This window comes from Lolium perenne, chromosome 2, assembly GCF_019359855.2.
Source record: "Lolium perenne isolate Kyuss_39 chromosome 2, Kyuss_2.0, whole genome shotgun sequence".
Taxonomy (NCBI): domain Eukaryota; kingdom Viridiplantae; phylum Streptophyta; class Magnoliopsida; order Poales; family Poaceae; genus Lolium; species Lolium perenne.
The window spans coordinates 52,819,370-52,841,025 of NC_067245.2; the positions used below are offsets into that span (position 1 = coordinate 52,819,370).

At 41.4% G+C, this 21,656-nt stretch overlaps 1 protein-coding gene and 4 long non-coding RNA genes across 6 annotated transcripts; 1 reads left to right on the forward strand and 4 right to left on the reverse strand.

Annotated features, from left to right (window-relative positions):
* Positions 1-4,831: 4,831 nt before the first annotated feature.
* Positions 4,832-5,787, reverse strand: LOC139835152 (uncharacterized). Its single transcript, XR_011750876.1, has 3 exons — positions 5,569-5,787; positions 5,294-5,340; positions 4,832-5,166 (listed from the first exon to the last, which is right to left on the reverse strand). It is a non-coding gene; the product is annotated as an uncharacterized lncRNA (long non-coding RNA).
* A 2,892-nt stretch (positions 5,788-8,679) lies between these two features.
* LOC127332611 (uncharacterized) lies at positions 8,680-10,919 on the reverse strand. Of its 2 annotated transcripts, XR_011750875.1 has the most exons (6): positions 10,716-10,919; positions 10,479-10,634; positions 9,886-10,125; positions 9,603-9,696; positions 8,991-9,096; positions 8,680-8,888 (listed from the first exon to the last, which is right to left on the reverse strand). It is a non-coding gene; the product is annotated as an uncharacterized lncRNA (long non-coding RNA). The 2 variants fall into 2 exon arrangements; XR_011750874.1 differs by having other exon boundaries at positions 9,886-10,634.
* Positions 10,920-13,627: 2,708 nt separating this feature from the next.
* Positions 13,628-14,901, reverse strand: LOC139835153 (uncharacterized). Its single transcript, XR_011750877.1, has 4 exons — positions 14,728-14,901; positions 14,341-14,553; positions 14,066-14,112; positions 13,628-13,938 (listed from the first exon to the last, which is right to left on the reverse strand). It is a non-coding gene; the product is annotated as an uncharacterized lncRNA (long non-coding RNA).
* Positions 14,902-15,346: 445 nt separating this feature from the next.
* Positions 15,347-15,954, reverse strand: LOC127332607 (uncharacterized). The gene is made up of 3 exons (XM_051358927.2): positions 15,734-15,954; positions 15,555-15,639; positions 15,347-15,457 (listed from the first exon to the last, which is right to left on the reverse strand). The coding sequence occupies exons 1-3, from the start codon at positions 15,952-15,954 to the stop codon at positions 15,347-15,349; spliced, it is 417 nt and encodes a 138-aa protein (XP_051214887.2).
* A 2,403-nt stretch (positions 15,955-18,357) lies between these two features.
* Positions 18,358-20,233, forward strand: LOC127332610 (uncharacterized). The gene is made up of 2 exons (XR_007870553.2): positions 18,358-19,698; positions 19,859-20,233. It is a non-coding gene; the product is annotated as an uncharacterized lncRNA (long non-coding RNA).
* Positions 20,234-21,656: the final 1,423 nt, after the last annotated feature.

The window sequence follows — 21,656 nt, forward strand, 5'->3', positions numbered from 1 at the left end:
TAGGTTATACCTTGCTCTAGCTCCTAAATGGTCATATTTAGTTGTTGTTGAGCTTTGCTTGATGGTTTTGGTTAACTTGCCCTTCTCGTCCTTGCTCCTGGATGATATTTCTTATGTTCCCATGTCTCTGCTTGGGTTTGGCATTGGTTGGTTTGGAGAACTGAATGGTTTCTAGGGTTTGGCTTATGTTCTTGAGCAAGAACAACTATGAACTTCTATTGCTCACTCCTTGCTGCTTGTTGATGTTGATCTGGTCGACTGAAATGACCACACCAGCTGTCTCTCCCTATTTGTAGTCTCTAGTGGTTCTTCCCTGCCTTGACACACATGGTTGTGCAATATGGTGACTAGGCCATGGTTGCATGGCTGTTGATCATGCAAGGCAGTTTGTGAGTTGTGTGTGTGCTTGAAATGGAAACTTGAGCCCGTCATTGCTCTAACTTGGTCTGCTGATGTCTATCTTATTCTTAGGCATGATTTTGGACACTGGCTAGTGGCATTTCCACTTGTGTTTTGGCAATCTGGCTAGTTTTTATGTCTATGCAGGTTTAAGGCTTCATTTGATCCAGGGACAAGAAGATCAAGACTTGTAGTTTAGGATTTATATTTATAGATCAATATTTGTAATCTTCTTTTATTTTATTTATTATATTGCTCATTCTTGTATAATTGAATATTGTAAAGACAATGTAATTATGTGTGTATGATCAATAAAGCTCAAGGTTTTGTTTATGAACTTTTATATTTATTGGAGATTCAATATGAATTATTTGTGTAAATGTGATGTGTTTTTGAATTATGAATTTCATAATTCATTTATATATTGGTTACTTTAAACTTCTATCATTTGAATTCAAATTTGAAATGCTAAGTCAAACATTCTCCCAAAATCCAAAGTTTCAAAAGAGATCATGTCGATATTCATAGCACTAACATTGCTCTAACCCTAATAGCAACGAGAGAGAAACCTTAATCCCTCTTAGGTTTTACGCAATAAGGCGCGAAAACTTCCCCCGTTTTGCGATGAAATGCACATCCCATTTCTAAATCTACCCTTTATTGGTCCTATGTTCTGGGATATTACAGCAGCTGCCTGATCTTGTTTTTTTGGATAAAAACTATATATATACATATATATCCCTTTTTTGTATATTTTACAATCTTTGCTATTTTCTATCAAGTAAAGTGGACTTGTTGCATAGGATCTCGGATTTAGACGTTTAAATTGGCAATCAAAAGCTTTGGAAATGCCGCACAACTTCCATGTTTTGATTTATTCCATTTGATATCATTTTTTGAAAGCCTTTTGGCAATCTCTAAAAACTGGTCCTCAACAGATAAATCTTGAGAAACTCCAAATTTCAGCGCAATGAGAGGCTACTTCGTGATTTGTCTAATATCCATGCAATAACTACACACCAAAGTGTAAATGAAAACTTGTACACTTTTACTACTATTAATATGTTAGTCCCAATAAATAAATAAATAAAATAAATATTGCTAAATATCATAAATTATAACATAACAAACTTCAAAATTTGATAGATTTGTTTCTTGTGAGTGTGCAACATGGAGAGGGATATTCAAAGTCTTGCCGAAAGTAAGAAATACTTTAAAAAAGAAGCTAGAGCTTTTTCATTGCTTAGGATTCGATACAATTAAAGCTTCACTATTGCTACTTGCTACGATTCCACTTCTATTTTAACATGTTGCTATAAACTTGTGTTTGTCATAAACAACTTTTACCTTGAGTTACGAGATAAAATCGTCTTGATTGAAATCCTTTAACAACATATAAACTTATTTTTTACAATACAGATATAGGGGAGGGGCATTTGCCCCCCGGTTATATTTAAACAATCATATATGGCTATGAGTTCACCCTACCAAACTTTCGGACCGCTCCAAATCCCTTCGAGAACGGTTTGGAAGACGTCATTGGAGATGTTCTAATGTAGAAAACTGAAGCACATAATAGGAAGAGCACCTCTTTCTTCTCTCTCACTCAGCCGGTATCAAGTGGTTTCTGGAACTCAAGCTTTGGCAGCAGGTACTTCTCTGCGGCGCCGTCACCTGGTTTGCCTCGCAGTCATAGCCCTCGTCCTGTGCTGGTGCTTCCGGCGCCTGTGCCAAATGCCAGGTCACGGCAAGCCTGCGGCGGTCGGATTGGCCGGCTGCATCGGCGTCAGCTAGTCCGGCTGTCGGGTGCTCTCTCCGCGACTCCGCCGGTCTGCTACAGTTTGTGATGGAAGCAGTTTATGTGTTGTGATTTTAGTAGTACGATCCTTGGATTGTCTGGATCTTGCTATTGTGTGGTGTGTATTTCTAGTTTCCGTAATGTTCAATAAATTTACTTTCTAGTATAATATAGTTTATGTAGTTGAAAGAATATCTCTCGATTTATAGTTTTGTATGTTTGATGACAATATATGGTTTACACTAATGTGAGTTGACTTGGTGCAGAATAGATTTATGGTTGAATTTGTGTGGAGAAAACAAATCCAAGGAAGCAGGAAATCTGCCCAGGCCGGATAATCCGGCCGGATATTTGTACCAATATCCGGCCACTGAAAAACGGCTAAGGACCTTAGCGGCCAGACCCCTGGAATCCCGCCGGATATTTGGCGGATATTTTCGCCTGGCACTGATAATCTGGGAGGGCCGGATAATCCGCCCCCTTTGTTCCTGCAACGGCTCGATTTTGGAGGGGTATAAATATCCCTCTTCTTCCTCCACCACAAGTTGCTCTGCCCAGTTCATCCACCATAAGAGCCACCTCAAGAAACACAAGAATCACAAGATCTCCTCCTCCAACCATCCAAAGCTCTTGATCTTTGGGGAATCGAAGGAGAAGACACTGATCTACATCTTCACCGAAGCGATTTGCATTTCCCCCTCATATGCTTGAGGCCCCTTTGCTAGTGTTTCTCTTTTGGAAACCCTAGTTGTTTGTGGTTGATTTGTTCTTGTTGTTTTTGTGTTGTTACAGATACTGGGAGCCTCCAATTCGGTTGTGGATGTGTGCCCCAAGAACCTTGTAAATGCCCGATTTCCGCCTCGAGGAAATTCCTAAGTGGAAGTGGGCTATGCCTTCGTGGCATTGTTCACAGGAGACCTGAGTGGAGTCTTCGTGGCGTTGGTCTGGCTTTCGTAGCGACCACACTCCTCCAAATGTAGATGTACTTCCTGTCAAAAGGAAGGAACTACGGGAATTATCTCTGTGCCTCCACGTGCTCCACTCTCGGTTATTTCTATCCTTACTAGCTTCCCTATATATTGTCTTGCTATATATTGCCTAGTAGTTGATCTTGTTATATTGGTAAATTCATATAGTTACATATCTAGAGAATTTACCTTTGTGTCAAGCCTAAATTGAAAAAGAACTAAAAATTGGTTAGCACCTATTCACCCCCTCTAGGTGCGGCATACGATCCTTTCAGTAGTTTATTGCGAGCTTGTATGAGCAAGTGATAAAGTGGTGGGTACAAGTAGAAGTTTATTTCCCTGGTGTTCTGCCCTTGCCGAGTGTCCACGTTGCTTGCTATGAACATTACACCATAAATGATCTGAAATTAATTGGCGTTGGGACGGTGGCGCTAGTCTTAGCCCAAAACTGTGCAAGAAAGATTGAATAAGCAATTCAGAAGCTGCATTACTATCTACTGTGTTGTCCACCAAGTAAAGAAGTGGCCGCATTACATAAAACATGTATTCTGTCGCCACCTGATGTTACCACAAGTTCTGCCAAGTCACATAGTCAAGAAACAAAACAAGCTCTAGACAGCGATGCAGGGTTAACCTCTTCCGAGATGACAAATTTTGATTCCGTTGGGCTACTGTACCCACATAGGGAATAAATTTCTGCAGAAGCACTCTTCAGATAGGAACTCATCCATAGCACAATTGCATCAGCAAGGTATCATGAATTCTAGGCAGGGAGAGAACCCTGCAGCTAACTTTCAGTAATGTGTCAACTGGGAACCCACCAAAGTCTCACTTTCACTTCATTTTATATTTTCTAGTTCAAAATTAGGGCCAAATTTTGACTAGAAAACACAAAATAAACTATAAGTGCGGCTTTATTGGGATCCCACACTACGAATACTTCTCACAACAGTAGTAGTACTAATGGTAGTGGCATTGGGTTCATGGAAGCTCAGCACCTTGGAACCTCCAACAGCAAAATTTCTCTCCCCGCATCAAGTGTAAGCAATGGTTCATGTGGATATTGATCCAGGCAGTACAACTGGAAAGATGCTTGAACCAAATGAGATGGTAGTTTCTGGTGCATCGCAAGTTGACAGGAAGTCTGCTCAGAGGTTTGAATATGAAGCCAATAACTCGATCAGGTTGTCCTAGATAAACAGCGCTATCCTTGCAACGCATTTTTATCTATGTGGGATGTGCTAATAATCTTCTAATAAAGCAAACATTTGACTATGTAGACAGACTTATACTGCATTGCATCTCTGAAAATCTTTGACTAGCACTTGTTGATGTTTAATTCTTGCACACTCTGACTCATGATGTCAATTACATCTTTCTTCTTAGGATAGCTCTTCTTTCTGCCCCCTGGGATGAATTTCAAAACTAGCTTATTGTTGACCTAACTATATTTACCTCGACTGGTGAAGTGGTCGTTTAGAAGAGCTTGGAGTTCTCTTGTGCTCCTCCAGTCATAAGGAAATGCAAGCATTAACGCTTGGGAAAAATAGTGGACGGTGGGCCAGTGTACTAATAAGTTGCTCTTGCATGAGTAGCTTGAAATTTGTAGCTGGAGCAAAGTTATGGATGGAAATGGACGAGGTGGCATCACTCAAAATAAGAACAGAGAGATGTATTGTAACAACTCGGATTGTGATTCCAATTTGGTTTCTCTCCAAGATATTTTGAGTTTATACTTTGTAGGTTAAGATGATGTTGCTCTGGTCCTAACCTTTCTTTGGCTGACCAACTTAGTAAATCTTTAATACATACCGGGCACTTCAAGAATAACAACAGGGTAATACAAGAGAAAGATCACATAGGCTGAGATTTTAGCCTTCAGGACTTCCATTAAGGAAAAGAAACGGCTTAAAGGACGACAAGTCATTGCATATTCATCAAAATCTTCAACACAGTCTGGTTTGCATCTCTTCCCCAACAAGCTCGAATATTTTTTCAATTCTGAAATAAATCAAGCCATCAATACTAACACCAAAGTTATATGATACAGATTAATTTTCGAAATTCAGGCTGCAAATTCTGATATTCTTAGTCTATAATAGCCAAAATCTGTCAATAAAGCAATTACCTACTCATCTTGATATTCACATTAGCAAGCCAAGAGGTTAAATAAACCTGTAAAACAAGCAATTAACAAGAAAGAACCCTCGTTAGATAGCATGCTGACATAGGATAACACGTTTGACCTAATCCAAAGATGGCCTTTCATCCTTTACATGAGCCAAGTTGGTGCTTAAAAGTCTATCAAATAACAGACAATTAAAGACATAAGCACCAGGACAGAGACAGTAGAGTTCTAATGTATGGAATCAATGCAACAATTTGGCCAAATTAGACCCATACCTGCAAAACCTCATGCGCTGGAGTATGGTCAGGTAGCTGTGCCTGCAAGACATCAGCCCTCCAGTTTTCAGGCAATGGGCAACTGTCTCCCGACCAAAGCTCAGTTATTAGAAATTTGTGCAATTCCCCGTCATATAGATCATCTGACCATTGTAGTGAAGGATCAGGACCTTCCTTTAGGTTGATCGATAGGAATTCCAAGACAATCAGTCTCTACATTGAAAGTGATTTCCAATGTAAGGAATTCCCCAAAGAACGGAGAAAGCAGGATCGAATGCACTAACTGTTTCTAAGATCAACAAGCATCACCATCTCATAAAATAATATGATGATAGTACCTTCAACTGTAACTCCGAAGAAAACATCTGAACAAGCTCTTGAGCAAGATCCTCTGACATAAATTCATAAATAAAACTAATTAGTACAAACAAAATTGTATCTTGCTGGACTAGCAACAGCCGGGCAGCATAGGTTCATGTGCAGATCTGAATCTTGAGTAGCTATTTCAGAAAGGAAATTCGAACATCAGAAACTAGATATTTACTAATTTAACTTGATCTAATGTGACAGCGCTACACTGAAACTATATGATAACTTACAGTTTATTTGCTAACTATATAACACTCACTCGACTTTCCAACTAAGTTGCTGCGATTACGCAAACTATACATAATTTGTTGAATTCCTAAAAGTAAACAGAAGTTATGGATCCTGTTTTGCATAAAATAAAATGAGCAACCCACCAAATTCTGAGATGGAGATGGATTTGAATACTGGAGCTCCTCCACCATCCCCTGAATCATTCAAATCATCTTGGGAGTCGGTAAACCAGACTAGTGGGCTACTGGAAGATAATTTGGAAAAACACCGCATGGCTCGAGAAGCTTTAACCAAGTCGGACATGGCAAAGACCTAGTTCCAGGCAAAAAATTGGAGAGCATCGAATCAAACAGCCATTCATGCCCTATGGGCTCCTGACTTAAATAAAAAGGACCTGAGCACTAACATTGCTCTAACCCTAATAGCAACGAGAGAGAAACCTTAATCCCTCTTAGGTTTTACGCAATAAGGCACGAAAACTTCCCCCGTTTTGCGATGAAATGCACATCCCATTTCTAAATCTACCCTTCGTTGGTCCTATGTTCTGGGATATTACAGCAGCTGCCTGATCTTGTTTTTTTTTGGATGAAAATTATATATATACATAAATATACCTTTTTGTATATTTTACAATCTTTGCTATTTTCAATCAAGTAAAGTGGACTGGTTGCATAGGAGCTCGGATTTAGACGTTTAAATTGGCAATCAAAAGCTTGAGGCTAAACTGCCGCACAACTTCCATGTTTTGATTTATTCCATTTGATATCATTTTTTGAAAGCCTTTTGGCAATCTCTAAAAACTTGTCCTCGACGGATAAATCATGAGAAACTTCAAATTTTAGCGCAATGAGAGGCTACTTCGTGATTTGTCTAATATCCATGCAGTAACTACACACCAAAGTGTAAATGAAAACTTGTACACTTTTACTACTATTAATATGTTAGTCCCAATAAATAAAATAAATATTGCTAAATATCATAAATTATAACATAACAAACTTCAAAATTTGATAGATTTGTTTCTTGTGAGTGTGCAACATGGAGAGGGATATTCAAAGTCTTGCCGAAAGTAAGAAATATTTTAAAAAAGAAGCTAGAGCTTTTTCATTGCTTAGGATTGGATAGAATTAAAGCTTCACTATTGCTACTTGCTACGATTCCACTTCTATTTTAACATGTTGCTATAAACTTGTGTTTGTCATAAACAACTTTTACCTTGAGTTATGAGATAAAATCGTCTTGATTGAAATCCTTTAACAACATATAAAACTTACTTTTTACAATACATATATAGGGGAGGGGCATTTGCCCCCCGGTTATATTTAAACAATCATATATGGCTATGAGTTCACCCTACCAAACTTTCGGACCGCTCCAAATCCCTTTGAGAACGGTTTGGAAGACGCCGTTGGAGATGTTCTAATGCAGAAAACTGAAGCACATAATAGGAAGAGCACCTCTTTCTTCCCTCTCTCTCACTCAGCCGCTATCAAGTGGTTTCTACAACTCAAGCTTTGGCAGCAGGTACTTCTCTGCGGCGCCGTCACCTGGTTTGCCTCGCAGTCATAGCCCTCGTCCTGTGCTGGTGCTTCCAGCGCCTGTGCCAAATGCCAGGTCGCGGCAAGCCTCTGCGAAGCGTGCGCACACCTTTGCGACGCGGCGGTCGGATTGGCCGGCTGCATCGGCGTCATCTACTCCGTCTGTTGGGTTCTCTCTCCGCGACTCCGCCGGTCTGCTGCAGTTTGTGATGGAAGCAGTTTATGTGTTGTGATTTTAGTAGTACTATTGTGTTGAATTCCCTTGGATTGTCTGGATCTTGCTATTGTGTGGTGTGTATTTCTAGTTTCCGTAATGTTCAATAAATTTACTTTCTAGTAGAATATAGTTTATGTAGTTGAAAGAATATCTCTCGATTTATAGTTTTGTATGTTTGATGACAATATATGGTTTACACTAATGTGAGTTGACTTGGTGCAGAATAGATTTATGGTTGAATTTGTGTGGAGAAAACAAATCCAAGGAAGCAGGAAATCTGCCCAGGCCGGATATTTGTACCAATATCCGGCCCCTGAAAAACGGCTAAGGACCTTACACTACAAGAAGACCTCTACTGCAACGCATTTATGCGTATCTAAATGTGCATATAGGTGTTGCTATCGACTGTACCAACGAATAAAAATGCGTTGCGTTTTTGGGTGTTGCTAGGACACAATACAACGCATATAGGTGCGTTGGTAACCAATGGGATAAGCGTTGCAAAATAGCTACAGATCTGAAGCAACAAGTGTATCCGTTGGTAGAGGCATCCTAAACGGGTTGAAAATTAATTCACAAAATATTATTTTCTAGATGGATGGTTTGCTTGATCTATTAGTTGGCAGAACTTTGTTTCCAAAGTTCTTCCCAGCGAGAGAACACAGCTCACACGAGACATACCAAATCACACAAAAACTGTACAATATGAGAATGCACCGCCCCGTCACAATAACTCAATATTTATTATTGGGCCACTATTCCATGCACAAAAATTCCTTGAAGAGTAGACAATTTACAATCTTGTATCAAAATATTGTATACCACCTAGTCCTATATATTTGCAACTCCAAAAAAACAAAAAAAAAACTAACTAAAGAGTAGAAAATTGCTGTCGTTCTAATCTTTTTTCCTCATAAGATCAATGCTAATATGTGAATATCTCAAGTCTTGCTGATATATGGAACCTGCAAATATAAATTTCATTTTCAGCATCACTATGGAAAAAGACAATGTGAATGGTATAGTGAATTCTAAGTACTTGCTTGAAACTCTGTAGGTATACTCACCTCGGTGGCATGCCAAAACTACAATTTTGCCAACATGTGCAATTGAAATAGCTCTTCAGACACATAAGTCATAGTGGTTACCACACATGAAAAAATGAAAGGAAACCTGTACAAGAAATAACCACGCCAAGATTTGAAAAAATCCACCAAACAGAATATAAAATCATTTAATTAGCTATATCGTTCATGTAACAACAGATCCAAATTTTAAATTAACTAATTGCTAGAATAGTCAATAACAGTAGCTAAACAGTCAATGTGATAGGCATAATTAAAAATTCACCCATAGTGTGGCAGATCCGGGATACCTATCTATCTTCTTTTTCAGAGATAGGGGTTTGCTATTCTCACAGGTTGAGGATACTCGAGGTGAACATTTAAGGTTTAAACTATTTTAAGCCACGCATACAAGTACTTAACATGTCGCTTGAAGCTCTAAATTACGATCTCATGGGTTGTCGTAAGCCGATCAAAAAATTATGAATCTAAATCTTACCATAAGTGTGATGATGGTTATAGCTTTTACTAACTTGTAGTACAAGTATTACGAAAAGGAAACATGCTTGCAGTTTTGGACTTGAGATAACTCGCTGGAAGGAGAGGAATTGATACCTGCCAGTAGTATAGCTGTTCTTTCTTGCGGCTGATGCGCGCCTGCTTGTGGCTTCTCTCGTTTTGTCTCTGCCTACAACGCCATCACAGATATCTTGTATTTCATAACGTAAGTAGCTCAAGGTCAATAACATTACATAAATCACGGTATATTGATTAACTGCAGTTTACATCTAGAGAAATAGTTAAAGGGTATTTTTTTTGCCACGATTCTGCTGCAATTCAAGTATTAAGTACAGTAATGGAAAACCTGCATGAAATTCAATGGAACGGGCCTGCTTACCTTCCTCAGTGCACACGGAATTAGAAACAAACTTGGCGCAAAATCTGTATCTGCTCATTCCAGACCTTGCAGGGGCAGCACTCACATCAGTACTGGACTTAAGGGTGGCACTCGCGGCAGAAGCCGTCAACAAAGCCCACACAGACGATGTTGCCTACCAGCCTGTACGTTAGTTGCTCCTCTAATGCTCATTGCTGGACTTGTAAATGCACGTGTATTGATAGCCCAATAATTGAACCACTGAAATATAAACTGATCGTACTGAAATAAGTAGATAATTTAGTAGTGGATTGAGATTCATTACATGTCAGAAAGTCACAATGAAAATATATAAAGGTGAAATTGATGTTTCGGAAAGTCAATAATCAATTGCAGAACTTATGTGTATCGAGGTAATGTAGCATCCCAGTAAAATATGACATGTTATCAAAGTTCCATGTGTCAACACTTAACCTTGCAGATTGAATTGATTAGAAGAAAATTCAAAACAAATGAATGGCCAGTCTCACTCATTTGAGGTACACAAACTGTAATATCAGGTGTCTTTTGTAATCTACAATTTCATAGCAGATTTGAGGAAACGAGAAGAGTACCTATGGTATTGATGGTCTGATCCGTGCACTAATACTGAGAGCGTATAAGACATGTGAGCGACTATGCTTGGCATCTAACCAATCCAAACAAAAAATGACTGCAGATGATGATGGGCCGACGGCAGGAATCGGTATTCGGTAGCATGCCTAAAAATCCTAGAAAAGTGGCAACAGCGGGTCAAGCCAAGGGAAAAAAGGAGAGAGTAATCTCTATCAGGGGAGAGGGAGAAATTGCACCTTGCTGGATCCCAATCCTCTCTGGTACCCTTGCTCCGCGACGCTCCCTCTGGTCCAACTCGCCGTCGCAGAGTTGGCAGCGTGACGCGCGTCACCGGCCGCCACCGATCACCGGCAAGGGAGGCGATTTTGCAGTGCTCCAATAGCCAAGAGACGCCAATGGGAACGGGAAGGAGGCGGCTAGGTCTATGGAGGCGAGGAGTGTGGGACTGCAAGATGGGGGCGTGACATCGTGGCTGGTGAGGTTAACCTAACGGAGTAGTGCTTAGTGGGCTGGGCTCATAACTGCGTTATGTATAAAAGTGATTAATCATAACAGATGGAGCGTGCAACGCATATACGTGTATCTATGCTAAAATTTTGCAACGAATATCTCCAGCATTACAAAATATGTATTCCTGTATGGGGTATCTTCTTGTAGTGTTAGCGGCCAGACCCCTGGAATCCGGCCGGATATTTGGCGGATATTATCGCCTGGCACGGATAGTCCGGGAGGGCCGGATAATCCGCCCCCTTTGTTCCTGCAACGGCTCGATTTTGGAGGGGTATAAATATCCCTGTTCTTCCTCCACCACAAGTTGCTCTGCCAAGTTCATCCACCATTAGAGCCACCTCAAGAAACACAAGAATCACAAGATCTCCTCCTCCAACCATCCAAAGCTCTTGATCTTTGGGGAATCGAAGGAGAAGACATCGATCTACATCTTCACCGAAGCGATTTGCATTTCCCCCTCATATGCTTGAGGCCCCTTTGCTAGTGTTTCTCTTTTGGAAACCCTAGTTGTTTGTGGTTGATTTGTTCGATATTGGGAGCCTCCAATTCGGTTGTGGATGTGTGCCCCAAGAACCTTGTAAATGCCCGATTTCCGCCTCGAGGAAATTCCTAAGTGGAAGTGGGCTAGGCCTTCGTGGCATTGCTCATAGGAGACCTGAGTGAAGTCTTCGTGGCGTTGGTCTGGCTTTCGTAGCGACCACACTCCTCCAAATGTAGATGTACTTCCTATCAATTCGGTTGTTGTTGTTGTTGATATTGGGAGCCTACCAAATGTTGTTACAGATATTGGGAGCCTCCAATTCGGTTGTGGATGTGTGCCCCAAGAACCTTGTAAATGCCTGATTTCCGCCTCGAGGAAATTCCTAAGTGGAAGTGGGCTAGGCCTTCGTGGCATTGCTCACAGGAGACCTGAGTGAAGTCTTCGTGGCGTTGGTCTGGCTTTCGTAGCGACCACACTCCTCCAAATGTAGATGTACTTCCTATCAAAAGGAAGGAACTACGGGAATTATCTATGTGCCTCCACGTGCTCCACTCTCGGTTATTTCTATCCTTGCTAGCTTCCCTATATATTGTCTTGCTACATATTGCCTAGTAGTTGATCTTGTTATATTGGTAAATTCATATAGTTACATATCTAGAGAATTTACCTTTGTGTCAAGCCTAAATTGAAAAAGAACTAAAAATTGGTTAGCACATATTCACCCCCTCTAGGTGCGGCATACGATCCTTTCAGTAGTTTGTTGCGAGCTTGTATGAGCAAGTGATAAAGTGGTGGGTACAAGTGGAAGTTTATTTCCCTGGTGTTCTGCCCTTGCCGAGTGTCCACGTTGCTTGCTATGAACATTACACCATAAATGATCTGAAATTAACTGGCGTTGGGACGGTGGCGCTAGTCTTAGCCCAAAACTGTGCAAGAAAGATTGAATAAGCATTTCAAAAGCTGCATTACTATCTACTGTGTTGTCCACCAAGTGAAGAAGTGGCCGCATTACATAAAACATGTATTCTGTCGCCACCTGATGTTACCACAAGTTCTGCCAAGTCACATAGTCAAGAAACAAAACAAGCTCTAGACAGTGATGCAGGGTTAACCTCTTCCGAGATGACAAATTTTGATTCCGTTGGGCTACTGTACCCACATAGGGAATAAATTTCTGCAGAAGCACTCTTCAGATAGGAAATCATCCATAGCACAGTTGCATCAGCAAGGTATCATGAATTCTAGGCAGGGAGAGAACCCTGCAGCTAACTTTCAGTAATGTGTCAACTGGGAACCCACCAAAGTCTCACTTTCACTTCATTTTATATTTTCTAGTTCAAAATTAGGGCCAAATTTTGACTAGAAAACACAAAATAAACTATAAGTGCGGCTTTATTGGGATCCCACACTACGAATACTTCTCACAACAGTAGTAGTACTAATGGTAGTGGCATTGGCATTGGGTTCATGGAAGCCCAGCACCTTGGAACCTCCAACAGCAAAATTTCTCTCCCCGCATTAAGTGTAAGGAATGGTTCATGTGGATATTGATCCAGGCAGTACAACTGGAAAGATGCTTGAACCAAATGAGATGGTAGTTTCTGGTGCATCGCAAGTCGCAGGTTTGAATATGAAGCCAATAACTCGATCAGGTTGTCCTAGATAAACAACGCTATCCTTGCAATGCATTTTTATCTATGTGGGATGTGCTAATAATCTTCTAATAAAGCAAACATTTGACTATGTAGACAGACTTATACTGCATTGCATCTCTGAAAATCTTTGACTAGCACTTGTTGATGTTTAATTCTTGCACACTCTGACTCATGATGTCAATTACATTTTTCTTCTTAGGATAGCTCTTCTTTCTGCCCCCTGGGATGAATTTCAAAACTAGCTTATTGTTGACCTAACTATATTTACCTCGACTGGTGAAGTGGTCGTTTAGAAGACTTGGAGTTCTCTCGTGCTCCTCCAGTCATAAGGAAATGCAAGCATTAACGCTTGGGCAAAATAGTGGACGGTGGGCCAGTGTACTAATAAGTTGCTCTTGCATGAGTAGCTTGAAATTTCTAGCTGGCGCAAAGTTATTGATGGAAACGGACGAGGTGGCATCACTCAAAATAAGAACAGAGAGATGTATTGTAACAACTCGGATAGTGATTCCAATTTGGTTTCTCCCCCAGATATTTTGAGTTTATACTTTGTAGGTTAAGATGATGTTGCTCTGGTCCTAACCTTTCTTTGGCTGACCAACTTAGTAAATCTTTAATACATACCGGGCACTTCAAGAATAACAACAGGGTAATACAAGAGAAAGATCACATAGGCTGAGATTTTAGCCTTCAGGACTTTCATTAAGGAAAAGAAACGGCTTAAAGGACGACAAGTCATTGCATATTCATCAAAATCTTCAACACAGTCTGGTTTGCATCTCTTCCCCAACAAGCTCGAATATTTTTTCAATTCTGAAATAAATCAAGCCATCAATACTAACACCAAAGTTATATGATACAGATTAATTTTTGAAATTCAGGCTGCAAATTCTGATATTCTTAGTCTATAATAGCCAAAATCTGTCAATAAAGCAATTACCTACTCATCTTGATATTCACATTAGCAAGCCAAGAGGTTAAATAAACCTGTAAAACAAGCAATTAACTAGAAAGAACCCTTGTTAGATAGCATGCTGACATAGGATAACACGTTTGACCTAATCCAAAGATGGCATTTCATCCTTTACATGAGCCAAATTAGTGCTTAAAAGTCTATCAAATAACAGACAATTAAAGACATAAGCACCAAGACAGAGACAGTAAAGTTCTAATGTATGGAATCAATGCAACAATTTGGCCAAATTAGACCCATACCTGCAAAACCTCATGCGCTGGAGTATGGTCAGGTAGCTGTGCCTGCAAGACATCAGCCCTCCAGTTTTCAGGCAATGGGCAACTGTCTCCCGACCGAAGCTCAGTTATTAGAAATTTGTGCAATTCCCCGCCATATAGATCATCTGACCATTGTAGTCAAGGATCTGGACCTTCCTTTAGGTTGATCGATAGGAATTCCAAGACAACCAGTCTCTACATTGAAAGTGATTTCCAATGTAAGGAATTCCCCGAAGAACGGAGAAAGCAGGCACGTAAAAAGAAGCAATTCCTAACTGCACAAGCGGAAAACATAGCAGGATCGAATGCACTAACTGTTTCTGAGATCAACAAGCATCACCATCTCATAAAATAATATGATGATAGTACCTTCAACTGTAACTCCGAAGCAAACATCTGAACAAGCTCTTGAGCAAGATCCTCTGACATAAATTCATAAATAAAACTAATTAGTACAAACAAAATTGTATCTTGCTGGACTAGCAACAGCCGGGCAGCATAGGTTCATGTGCAGATCTGAATCTTGAGTAGCTATTTCAGAAAGGAAATTCGAACATCGGAAACTAGATATTTACTAATTTAACTTGATCTAATGTGACAGCGCTACACTGAAACTATATGATAACTTAGAGTTTATTTGCTAACTATATAACACTCACTCGACTTTCCAACTAAGTTGCAGCGATTACGCAAACTATACATAATTTGTTGAATTCCTAAAAGTAAACAGAAGTTATGGATCCTGTTTTGCATAAAATAAAATGAGCAACCCACCAAATTCTGAGATGGAGATGGATTTGAATACTGGAGCTCCTCCACCATCCCCTGAATCATTCAAATCATTTGGGAGTCGGTAAACCAGACTAGTGGGCTACTAGAAGATAATTTGGAAAAACACCGCATGGCTCGAGAAGCTTTAACCAAGTCGGACATGGCAAAGACCTAGTTCCAGGCAAAAAACTTGGAGAGCATCGAATCAAACAACCATTCATGCCCTATGGGCTCCTGACTTAAATAAAAAGGACCTGAACAAAGACGGTCTTTGTATCAGCATTACCATCTCCTTGTAGGTTGACAGAAGCATCTCGCGGCATTGCACCTGAACCAGCCGAAAGGCATGAAAATGAGGATACCAACAAGAAATTAAACCGGGGGCCATTGAGGAATGGCTGAGTTCCAGCGGAAAGTGTAGCTACCTCCTTGTGTGCCAACTTGGCGCTCGCCCTGTCGCGGATCCCCGGCATGTCCTTGAGCACCCCCAAATCCATCCCGGACATGTAACTGACAAGCCCAAGGCGGCGTCAGAAACTGGTGACTGAACCTCGGAAAACCCAAGCGCGGCCGAGACGCAGAGCGAGAGTGGGCCGGGGACTACCTGCGGGAGAGGTGGGCGTTGACGAGCGCGGATGCGTGCGAGCGTCCGTCGGCGGCGGCGGCCAGCCACCGGGCCTTGGCGGCGAGCATGCGCGACCACTGGTTGCGCAGGTTGCGCTGCGCCGCCGGCCGCCACTGGCGCAGCGAGGAGGGCGACGGGGTTGGGGAGGACGGGGACGGGTCGGCAGGGCGGCGAACTGGAGTGGCTGCGCACGCCTCCATTGCTTCGTCCGCGTGCCGCTAGCGCTTCCGGTGTCCGGTCCGACAGAACCCAGCGCCGTTGCAAGGTCACAGACACCGCCGGCGGGGAGAGGACCAGCTGGTGTCCACCTCACTCGGTCACTCCTCGCCTCCTCGGCGGCGGCCTGGCGCGGAAGCGGTGGACGAGCGGTATCAGATAGTTCGATCGCCCTGGATCGCTCTAGGCCTTTTTCTTGCTGGGCCAGAATTAGTAGGTTGAGTTTTGGCTGGGTGATGACACACACAATTTGCCATCGCGACTCCCAAATAAACTCCGCCTGAATATGGATGACCCCTTGCGCATGGAGACAAACAAGAAGTTGTTGGTCATGTCGAGGCGTGGGTGTAAAGCATAGCGAACCCAGGTTGGAAATGCATTTTCGAAATGCGAAACCCCTTTCTTACTAAGGAGGTCAAGCCTACTTGAGGTGATTTACACGCGTCTCAAGCAGGCGATCGTAGATAGCGGTCAAGACTAAATAACTGATGGTGGGATTCGATCCCAAGCCATCAAGCCCGCACGCCCTGGAGCCAGCCACCTGAGCTACAGCTGTTTCCTATCATTGTAGAAAGACCGATTCCTTTGTTACTATAATAACAAGCACGGTATAAGTAAAAGTAAATTCGTTCTAAATTAAAAAAAAACCAGCAAACGAACGAGAGTGAATACTTCCCGACCCAAAAAATTAATTTTATTTAAAATATTTTGACTACTGTTTTAGCTCATAAATTATCAAGCCATGCCATCTGCCACTTATTTACAAATGGTAAATGTAAAAAATTGCCCACCTCAAAAATTAATTTTATTTAAAATATGTTAACAAATATTTTATCACACAAGTTATCAACCCCTCTGTCAGTTATTTATCAACTAAAATTTTGAAAAGTAACCGACAAAAAAAATTAATTTTATTTAATATTTTGGCAACTATTTTTGCTTACAATTTATCATTTTTCGTGACTTTTTAGTTCACAATTTATCAGCCCCTGTGTATATTATTCGTCAACGGTAAATGTGAAAAATTACCAACTCGAGTAGCTAATTTTATTTTTAGCTCATAATTTATCAATCCATATGCCCGTTCTTTATCAACGGTCAAAATGAAAAAGTTACCGACCCGAAAAGCTAATTTTATTTACAATAGTTTGGGAATATTTAACTCATAATTTTTCAACCCCCTATTCCCGATATTCATCAACGGTAAATGTGAAAAGTTAGCGATCCATAAAGCTAATTTTATTTAGAATATTTTGACGAATTTTTAGCTTCCAATTTATCAATCCCTATGCTCGTTCTTTATCAATAGGATATATCAAAAAAGATAAATTTATTTAGAATATATTGGGGATAGTTTTAACTCACAATTTATCAACCTCTATGCCTGTTATTCATTAACGGTAAATATGAAAAGTTATCGACCCAAAATCTTAATTTCATTTAGAAGACTTTTGCGAATTTTTAGCTCACACTTTATCAACCCCCTATGCCGTTATTTATAAATGGTAAATGTGTAAATTTATGAATCTGAAAAACTAATTTCATTTAAAATATTTTTGGAATATTTGGCTCACAATTCATCAACCCTCTTCCCCTTATTTATCAACGGCAAATGTGAAAAGTTATCGATTTGAAAAGGCCAATTTAGTTTAGAATATTTTACCGACTTTTGTTAGCTCACAAGTTATCAGTTCTTTGCTCTTTATTTATGATCGGTAAATTAAAAAATTGGTTCAAAGAAACATGAATTAGAGCACAGAAAAACAAAAGAAGGGGATTGTTACTTAACACCTTATTGGATCAAAGAAAAGTGTGGTATATTATAAAATATCCCCGATAATGGGATACCTTAATAAGTTCCTAATTGTTGATAATTAACTCCTTGACACCCCAATAACTACAGCATAAACAACTTGTTAACTATGTAATAAACACTTTGTTAACAACATAATAACTATGTTGTAAACAAACATTAGGAAGACTTGCCTTACATCGTTATTTGAGGCAAAAATGTTAGGTTATTTGAGTTGAATGTGATATTTCCTTGAGTTGAAAGTGGTAGTTCATTTGATTTACAGTGGTTTCCCTACCCGTTATTTGCCCCTCTAAAAATTCACTGGCCCGAAAAAGGAAATTACACAAATTGGTCCATTGAAACATGAATTAGTGTACCAAATAACAAATAAAGAGAATTGTTAAAAGGAAATTGTTAGTTCAAATAACAGGAGTTCTGATACAAAATTAAAAAAAGTAAACAAAGGGAATTGCAAATAATAAATTAAAAATACGACCAAAAAAGGAATTAAGAACGCCTTTTGATATTTCCTAAAAAAAAGTAGAACATAAAAAAGATGAAGAAAAACGCAATCCTCCTAGTGAACTCTCTCAGCAGACCCTCACCCACACATCCGCGGATGCGCCGCCCGCCTCTCTCCCTCCCGGACGCTTCTCTCTACCTTCGGCCGTCGCCTCTCTCTCTCCCTCAGGTTGTCGCCTCTCTCTCCCGCTCCGGCCATCGCCTCTCTCTCCTGCTCCGGCTGTCGCCTCTCTCCCCGTCGACCGCCGCCTGTATACATCTGGTAGGACATGTAGGATTGGGGCGGGTTTGGGGGTCGTCGATTGGAGGTCTTCTTGATTGGTGGCAGCCGAACCGCCCCGAGGCCCAGCACCAGCAAGGGATGGATAGCCCTCCTCTGCGTGAAGCTTGTACGGCTCCCGTCTTCTGGCAGATTGGAGCGGAGAGGTGGTTGAGGCGGAGGTCGACCCGCCGGTGGCTGGAAAGGAGAGGAGGGCGCTAGATCCTGCAGCTGGTGAAGAACGGGGTAAGCCGGGTGATCAAGCTCTTCCCTCCCACCCCCCCGCCGAACTCTTCGGTCGGCATGGGCACCGCCGGATCGGGGGCCATCCGGCCATGGGTGAGCTCAGGATGGGAGAATGCAAAAAGGGTATACGATGTTGTCGCCAGAAAAGGAAAGTGGGGGAACAACCTGAAAGAGAATTGCCGATTTACACAAAAATAACCCTTTGTTGCAACTATAGCACAGACTGACCCTCCGGGCAAACTATTTCACCCATCTAACCATTTTGTGTGGCGCCCCTCCCATGGGCGCCACACATGGCAGTGTGGCGCCCGTGCCTGCGGCGCCACTCTCCTAGCCGACGTGGCGCCCTTGATGCTGAGCTGGTGTGCCGATCCGACATGGCAGCATGTGTGGCGCCCATGGGAGGGGCGCCACACTACTCTGTATATATAATTTCTGTATAGAGATAACAGAAGATTGTGGTAGCTCAATTGGATGAACCCTTTGCTTCCCAATCCCAGGTCATGAGTTCAAATATCTGCACCACATGAATTTATTTTTATTTTTAAAAATTATGCTAGACATTGTAGTATGTTTAAAACATGAAATCTAGCCTCGTACTGTTTTGTAGAGTTTTTTTTTATCTTCTCTTGCTTGCAAACTGAAATCTAGCCTCGTACTCTATATCACTGTTCTGAAAACTAAGATTTGGCACTCGTACGGTTGTACCTACTACCATTCTTCAAAGTTCAGTAAGTGTCAGGGATGCACTGATCAACATAGAGGAGAATGAGTGTCGTGTTTGCAAGCTATGCCAACATACATCTACTGAGCAACATCTGAGGGCTGCACTAACATGTTCATCTTGATCTTGGGCATCGATGGCCTGTTCAATCGGACCAGCCTTTCCTTCCTGCCAAGCATCAGGTGAGAAAGTTGAATGTGTCCAATTTTTGCTGTCTATAGCACAGCGCTCTTGAGTTTCTATTGGTCCCCTGTTTTCTAGGTTGTAATGAATTGAGTTGAGATGATGTTTTATGTTCTGATCCACTGTACATCTTACCGATGCAATCTTCTGCTTGGCCAGGTTACTGTTCAGTTATGCAAAAAGATGCTGCTTGCAGTGAAAATGCTAGGAAATATTTTGGCGATAGTGATCAAAGAGCTGGAGTTGATAGTGATACCGTTGGTTTTGTGAAGAATAAGATGGTCGGGCATTTTCTGGCCCTGATAGCAATCGTTAGTTTGGTGGAGACATGACTTGAGTCCTGGAGGCTGCAGAGTATGCTTGAACTGTTATTTTTCCTAGTCCAGCATCTCGGGTCTCGGGCTCTTAAGTCAATTGGATATTTTGAATAACTGGTCATAAACTCTATATGGAGCACCTAAACAAAGATTAGAACAGATAGGTCTATTTTTTTCTATCAAACCGTGGTATTTATCTATTGATTATTCTTCCCAAGTGATCTGGCAGTTTGAGTATTGCAATAGTGTGATTGCTAATTTATTGGCCCATTCGTGATATATATGCACAATCCAGTACCATAACATTGAACATTGGTTTGTTTAGTTGGAACATAGCACTGATTCCTGAAGCCCCCAAATTTGGGCTCTTGGCTATTTACTTGGAATATACATGATCCATTTGTCACCTTGTAAACATGTTGCCTCTAAGGCCTCTTTCATTTTTCTGTGGTGAATGACATGAATATCGAAACACCAATGTTATTTGTGAATATCGAAACACCAATGTTATTTGTGGAGCGTGTTCTCTCTATGATTATAATTTTTCAAGTAATCATGTTGCTATGAGATTGAATTTCTAACTTTGCAACTTTGGTTCCAGTCCTGGTGCCTCCCAGGAATTAGCCTTTTTTTAGTTCATATTCGAGCAACAAGCTGTGGCAGTGTGCTATATGGGAAATATACGGTGATTCTATGCTGAAGACACGAACTTGGAGAAGTACGCATAGTTTTTTTTGCTGGCAGTAGCCTTTCCTAGCCGTCAATAACCTTAAATATGTTGATTGCATGCCTCTGACTCTGCCTAACTCAGCAATTTACTGCTAATGTACCCCTGATAATCCTAAATAACTTCGTCTAAGACAATTCTGAAGGAGTTTGTGGCTTCCCAGAGGAGCCAAGCCACGGAGAGACACAACATTGCAGCGTTGTATATGTTTATTCAGTTTGCAAGCAAGAGAAGATAAAAAACTCTACAAAACAATACGAGGCTAGATTTTATGTTTTAAACATACTACAATGTCTAGCATAATTTTTAAAAATAAAAATAAATTCGGGTGGTGCGGAGGTTCGAACTCATGACCTAGGATTGGGAAGCAAAGGCTTCATCTGATTGAGCTACCACAGTCTTCTGTTATCTCTAGACAGAAATTATATATATAGAGTAGTGTGGCGCCCCTCCCATGGGCGCCACACATGCTGCCACGTCGGATCGACGCACCAGCTCAGCGTCGAGGGCGCCACGTCGGCTGGGAGAGTGGCGCCGCAGGCACGGGCGCCACACTGCCATGTGTGGCGCCCATGGGAGGGGCGCCACACAAAAGGGTTAGATGGGTGAAATAGTTTGCCCGGAGGGTCAGTTTGTGCTATAGTTGCAACAAAGGTTTATTTTTGTGTAAATCGCCGTGGCGCGAGCGCTCCGCGCCAATGTGACCGTGCAGCGCGGTCGAATGCCACGGAGGGTTTTCGGTCTCAAGCATACCCTCAACGCCGATAGTCCCTAGCCTCGTCTCCGGCCTGCTCGTCCACCCACCTATGATGTAAGTTTTCCTCATTTTCATCCTCTTTCCGGTTTTCGTTCCTACATGGCTACGTGTTGATGAGATTCATTGTTTCTGAAATTGTAGTCTGAATTCGAGGCG

Excerpts from the sequence above, each read along its gene's own strand:
- LOC127332607 (XM_051358927.2), bottom strand. The coding sequence starts at position 15,954 with ATGGAGGCGTGCGCAGCCACTCCAGTTCGCCGCCCTGCCGACCCGTCC. Across the intron at positions 15,640-15,733 it reads AACGCCCACCTCTCCCGCAG|TTACATGTCCGGGATGGATT; the intron begins GTAGTCCCCGGC and ends TGGGCTTGTCAG. Across the intron at positions 15,458-15,554 it reads CCAAGTTGGCACACAAGGAG|GTGCAATGCCGCGAGATGCT; the intron begins GTAGCTACACTT and ends CGGCTGGTTCAG.